The sequence below is a fragment of the Cryptomeria japonica genome, chromosome 9 (assembly GCF_030272615.1).
Source record: "Cryptomeria japonica chromosome 9, Sugi_1.0, whole genome shotgun sequence".
Lineage (NCBI taxonomy): Eukaryota > Viridiplantae > Streptophyta > Pinopsida > Cupressales > Cupressaceae > Cryptomeria > Cryptomeria japonica.
This window is the reverse complement of record NC_081413.1, coordinates 3833576-3840442: the sequence shown is the minus strand read 5'-3', so window position 1 is coordinate 3840442 and position 6867 is coordinate 3833576. Positions and strand designations below refer to the sequence as shown.

Sequence of the window (6867 nt, the reverse complement as noted above, 5' to 3'; positions counted from 1 at the left end):
AAGACTAGGATAGATCAAGGCACTTTGTGATGAACAGTGAGTACCAAGATAGAGTACTTTGTGATGAACAGGGAGTACTAGAATATGAGCAGCACTTTGTGATGAACAGTGAGTGCAAATGTGAGCAACACTTTGTGATGAATAGTGAGTGTCACACATGTAGTACTTTGTGATGAACAGGGAGTACCACTCGGATAGAAGCAACACTTTGTGACGAACAGTGAGTGTCACTAGGGTAGATAGCCATATGCATTTGGATAAAAAGTAGCATTTTGTGATGAATAGTGAATGCCACTATGACTGACATGATTTGATTTGCTTAACTGCAGGAGTATTTGCCGATGCTAGAGTCACGGGAGAGATTCCTATCTACTCAGAGGTTGCGACCTGAGTTGTCATTCAAGGACAGAGCTACCATCAAGGAGATGGGATTGAGACATGTGTTGTATGTGCCTGAGTTTGGGGCGAACATGGGTTTGCTGACTGCATTAGCTGAGAGATGGCACTCTGAGACGTGCACGTTCCATTTGCCGATGGGTGAGATAATAGTCACCCTAGAGGATGTATATAGGATATTGAGGATACCGATCGATGGGGAGCTGATCCCATACGATCGAGATGGAGACAGGGAGGCCCTGAGATGAGTATTCCAAGACCTTGGATTGGAGATGAGGGTAGGACACATGGCATGGGATACCATGACAACCACAAGATTAGCATTGCCGGCAGTGATAGGAGGAGCGATCAGTGGGTTCCTGTGTCCAGATAGGGTGACACGGGGGTTGGCTGTGGGCTGGGGAGGAGCACTAGAGACACTGGTTACACAGCACACCAGATATGCCTGGGGACCGTGTGTGCTGGCACACTTGTATTATGAGCTACATCAGTTTGTGTATCATGGATCCGTAGGATTAGGCTGTGGAGTGACATTGCTGCAGGTATGGGCCTATGAGCATTTGCCAGTTACTCGACTGATACACTTCAGGGGCAGGGGACATGGACGTAGCTTTGTTCATCTATATGATATGATCACATCGCAGCCATGGATTGGCAGGCTAGAGCATTGGCGGCGAGTGATAGATGATATTGATGTGGTCATATGGAGACCATACCTAGGCTGCGAGTAGTGGGAGGATGATGCAGTTGAGCTTCCCTACACCTTCCAGAGCAAGTACCTAATTAGGCAGATGCCCTATGTGCTAGAGAGACAGCTTGTGGATAGGATTGGCCGACAGTTTGGCAGGATTCAGAGGATGCCACGGGGCTCACGCATGTATGCACAGTTTGGGCCTTTTCTGTCATATGATCAGGTAGTAACATAGCTGGTAGAGATCATGCCCCTACCCTGGGACATGTGGCCAGAGATCGAGGACGCCGACATGGATGCCGAGTACATAGCTTACTAGGCAGAGCATCCCTTCCCATGCTTGACAGATCCAAGAGAGGCATTGGATGGAGATGGGGGTGGTGATGATGATGATGGTGGAGGTGATAGGGGTAGAGGCTGACGGAGGAGGAGGGGAGCAGTTGGACAGAGGAGGGTTGCACCTCGGAGGGAGGGTGGCAAGGAGAGGCAGGCTCGGGTAGTGAGCAGTTGCGGTGGATTGCCGCTACAGGTGCCAGCAGCACAGGGTCCCAGACAGGTATAGATACAGGGACAGAGACAAGCACTAGTATAGGTACAGGTACAGGCACAGGGGTAGGAACCCATATAGGGGGAGCCACAAGCAGAGGCGGAGGGGGCTGACCCAGTGGAGGATGAGCTGCTAGAGCTAAGGGAGATCTGCCAAGGCCAGGCAGATGAGATCCAGGAGCCGGAGAGGGAGAGGGATCAGCTCAGGGGGAGGCTCAGAGATACTGAGCGGGAGTGAGATCAGGCTATCCAGCGCTATACAGAGGCTAAGACAACACTAAGGGCTGGGAGATAGGTAGCAGAGGATACAGGGGTAGGATATGCTTATGTCCTATGGGCAGGGGAGGAGATTGCCTACTGGAGAGATCTCTACTATGGTGTAGTGCCAACAGATCAGCAGGCGAGGAGCTTCCATAAACTATCACGTACAGCGACAGCTACGGGAGGGAGCCGGAGGAGACAGGCATCGAGTGGTGGGGTTATGGGTCCTCCACCACCACTAGATAGAGGAGACAAGAGAGATGATCCTGGGGCGGGTCCTTCAGGGGCTCAGATTCCGTCGAGGCCAGGCGGCTCCAAGGGAGGGAGTTCATCATAGCCATAGAGGGCTTCCCTTTGTATCAGTATTGTACCATTTTTGTATTGTAGACACCTGCGGGTGCTTTTGTAGCCATATGATTTTGACATCATTGTATCATGACACTTTATGATTATATATGTGAGATGATTCATTTTTGCGGCAGCTATATGCATGCGTACCTATGTGATGTATGTTTCTATGTGATGCTTATGATATGGATGTAAATATTGACATGATGAAATGCCATATTTTTGTTCTTTTATGTTTTTAATATGTTATGCATGATGCAAATGTGAATGTATGTAATGCAAATTAATATGATAATGCAAAATGTAAATTGTGCTAATAGGTGTTGTGCGCAGGATGTGATGCAATTGTGATATCTATATGTATGTATGAAATGCTTATATGTGGTAATGCAGGTGCAACTACATGAAATGCAAATGTTTTTGGTGTGTCATTATACACAATCATGTGATAGCAGGCTACACAGACTCAAGAAGGATGATGGAAGTCAATCAAGAAAGGGGGATGAAAGACAAAAGATATAAAAGTGAAAGATCTTCTTGTGCATTATCATCATTGAGCTTTATTATGGCAAGTAGGCTATGACAATCGAGGTATATGTTTGACCCAGAAAGTCATTGTACCCATTTGCATGGAGATAAGACAATCCCAAACAAGGAATGCCCCAGTTAACACTAGACTCACAGTGTCCTCATATCCTTGGACAGGTCATAGCATTACTAAGAGACAATCCACAGATAGCAAATACAAATAGGTGACGATACCCCATCCTCGCCTTTCTAGTCAAAGACATCCTGGAGATAAAATCTCTAGTCAGAGACATCCTGGAAAAGCTAAAAGACATGTCACCAAAAGATAAAATCAAAAGAAAACCAAGACTCGACACCAACATCCACTGTAGTCCTCAAGTTTAGTGTCTCTTGTCACTTGTATAAGTCTTATTTGATTGTGGTCACAATGTTTACTTTCACAAAAGGATAGATAGCACTGAACCATAAAGTTGTCTGAGTCTGTTGAAAGATTTGATTTGTTGAGGCCCATTGTTGCTGCTGTGTCTTATCTGAAACTGACTAAATCCATGAAACTGATACTTTATTGTGGAGAAGATGAAACTTTATTGCGGATCTGTGATGCAAATGCTACTTTATTGCGGATTGTGCGCGGATAGACTGAAGGAAGCTAGAAGAAACTGTACTCCTCGAAACATGTGATGTTCTCAGTTCCACACCCATCACTAGATGTAGGATTTTGCCTTAGCCACAGATAGGATGTGATTTATTATGGATGGAAAGGGAGGTTTATTATGAATGGCGAACCAATCTTAGGTAGATCAATAACAAGCCATGATGGGAATGGGTAAGTTTATTATGGACGAATAGCTTGTGAGTGTGTGCAAAGTGAAAGAATGAAAGTGAATCCTGAAGGAGGGAGGAGCAATGTCTCTATGCATGGCGTTGGTGACCCAGTTTTCACCATGGTACTTGCCCAAGGCGCCACCGAAGTGGTTTTCACCATTGGCCGAAATTATTTCTCTTTACTTTTTTTGATTTTTCAATGTTTTTTGTGTCACAAGGCACCTGTTTGCCAGGTTTTCACCAAGTAACGATTTTTATGTTTTTTTTTTTTTTTGTATTTTTAAATTTTTTTATTTTTTTGTATTTTTGTATTTTTTTTTTCTTTTGTATTTTTAAATTTTTTTATTTTTTTGTATTTTTGTATTTTTTGATTTTTTTGTATTTTTGAATTAGGATACTCTGAAGAGCTATGTGTAAAACTTGCGAAGGTGCATGCTGTTGATAGGATCCTCCAAAGGTTCACCTTCTGTAGTTGAGAGATGATATGCACCAGATCCATATGTTGTTGTAATAATGTAGGGACCAAGCCAGTTTGGTTCGAACTTACCCTTCTTCTCTCTGTCTTGTTGATTTTTAGGATTTTCTCTGAGAACTAAATCCCCTACCTCAAATGTGCGAGGCTTGATCTTGTGATTGTAGCTGCGACTCATACGTTGTTGGTAAGCTTTGAGATGATTAAAAGTAGTTTGTCTTCGTTCATCTAGTAGTTCCAGTTCTTTTAAGCGAGAGACCCTATAGTCTTCATCACTGATGATGTTTTGCAAAGAAACCCGTAAAGAAGGTAGCTCGACCTCAATAGGCAAGATAGCTTCAGTGCCATAGACAAGTGAATAGGGTGTAGCTCCTGTAGGTGTGCGGACACTTGTGCGGTAGGCCCAAAGTGCAGGATTAAGTTGGATATGCCAATTATGACCAGCATCGTCAACTGTCTTCTTTAGGATTTTAAGGATTGTTTTGTTAGATGCCTCAGCTTGGCCATTACCTTGAGGGTAATATGGTGTGGAGAAATGATGGGAAATATGAAAGCGGTCACAGAGTTCATGAACATCCTGATTTTTGAAGAGACGCCCGTTATCAGTGATAATGGAAACAGGAATGCGTATCGGCAAATGATATAGTTAAGGATGAATGTAGCAATCTATTTTCCAGTAACTTGTGTGAGAGGCACGACTTCAATCCATTTTGTAAAATACTCTGTGGCAGTGATAATGAATTTATGACCATTGGAAGAAGGAGGGTGAATCTTGCCTATGAGATCGAGTCCCCACTGACAAAAGGGCCAAGGAGACGCAAGTGGTTGAAGTTCTTGTGCTGGCGCATGTATGAGGTCTCCATGAATTTGGCATTGCTTACATTTCTTGACAAACTGATATGAGTCTTTCTCCATATTGGGCTAGTAATATCCAGTCCTGATGAGTTTCTTGGCCAAGGTACGACCACTAGCATGTGGACCACATATCCCTTAATGCAGTTCCTGTAATGCAATTTGAGCTTTGTCGCTTTCTAAAAATCTAAGAAGAGTGACATCTAGACCTCGCCGGTACAGGATATCAGCTAAAATGACATATCAAGAGGATTGACGAATGAAAGTGCGACGTTGGTTATTTGATAGATCAGGAGGTAAAGTATTGTCACGTAGGTATGTGAAAATGGAACCGTATAACTGGGACTCAGGACCGACAATGCATATCGTCTCAGTAGGCATGATCTCATATGAAGGGACCAAAAGGTTATCCACCAAGAACTCATAGCGGGTCTCGTTTGGAGGTAAATCAATCAGGGAAGCAATTGTAGCCATGGCATCTGCAGCGCGATTCTATTCTCTTGGTATCTGCTCAAAGTCTATCTTTGTGAAGTGTTGTTTCAGGTCATCCACCATTTGTTTATAAGGCATTAATTTTTCATCTTTTATTTGGTAATCATTAATTTCTTGACGGATGACAATTTGGGAGTCCCCAAAAACACGAAGCTCCTGGATCTTCCATTGAACTGCAATTCGTAATCCTGTTGTTAATGCCTCATATTCCGCTATATTGTTAGTGAAAGGAAATGATAAGCAGTATGATTTTGGTATAGAATCTCCTTGAGGAGTTATAAAGAGGATGCCAGCTCCTACCCCATGCTATGTGTATGAGCCGTCGAAGTACAGTTGCCATGGCTTTGCATGTGACATTATCAAAATGGATTCATCTGGAAATTTTGAACTTAGAGGAACGTCATCTATCATGGGAGCATCTGCTAATTGATCTATGATGGCTTGTCCTTTTATTGCTTTTCTGTCCACATACTCGATGTCGAATTCACTCAGTATCATTACCCATTTGGCTAGTCACCCAGTAAGTGTTGCTTTATTGAGAAGGCATTTCAATGGGTCTATCCTTGCAACTAACTTAGTCTTATGAGTGAGCATGTAATGTCATAATTTCTGCGAAGCAAAGACCACGGCGAGACATGCACGCTCAATTGGTGTGTAGTTTAGCTCGTATCCCACCAATGTGCGACTGATATAGTATACTGCTTTTTCCTTGCCCTCAACAATTTGTTGTGCTAAGAGTGCCCCCAGTGTTGGAGTAGCTGATATGTATAGTAACAGAGGCTGATCTGGAACTGGTGGCATCAGAACTAGTGGATTTAGAAGATAATCTTTGAGCATCTAGAAAGCCTGTTGACAGTTATCATCCAAGCTGAATTTGATGTTTTTATGTAGTAGGTGTTGAAAAGGATTGCACTTATCTGCCAGTTGGGCTATGAATATTCGGATGGATTGGAGTCTGCCCTATAAGGATCGAAGTTGACTAATATTTCTTGGTGGTTGCATTTCCAAGATGGCCTTGACTTTTATTGGATCAGCTTCAATTCCCCTTTTGGATACAATGAATCCTAGGAGCTTCCCGAAGGTTACTCCAAAGACACATTTCTTGGGGTTTAATCTTACTTTGTATTTTTTCAACCGATCAAAGACGACTGAAAATATGTCCAAATGTGTATTTTTGTCTATGGATTTGCCCAAGAGGTCGTCAACATAATCTTCCATGGTTACGTGCATGAGATCATGAAAGATAGTAGTCATGGCTCTTTGATATGTCGCACCTGCATTCTTTAGCCCGAAGGGCATGACATTCCAGCAGAAAATTCCCCACGGACAAGTAAATGATGTTTTGTGTTGATCCTCGGGTGCGATCCTTAGTTGATTATAACCAGAGAATCCATCCATCAATGATAACATTTCATGACCTATTGTGAGATCGACAATCAAGTCAATATTTGGTAAT

General features: G+C 43.1%; 1 protein-coding gene across 1 annotated transcript in view; it reads left to right on the top strand.

The window, feature by feature from the left end:
- The first annotated feature begins 1271 nt into the window (after positions 1-1271).
- The window catches only part of LOC131050659 (probable LRR receptor-like serine/threonine-protein kinase At1g56130), a 43653-nt gene continuing 38057 nt past the window's right edge, over positions 1272-6867 (top strand). Inside the window, exon 1 of the mRNA XM_059211098.1 lies at positions 1272-1310. Coding sequence (XP_059067081.1) covers positions 1272-1310 — 39 coding nt within the window. The remainder of the gene's footprint in view (positions 1311-6867) is intronic.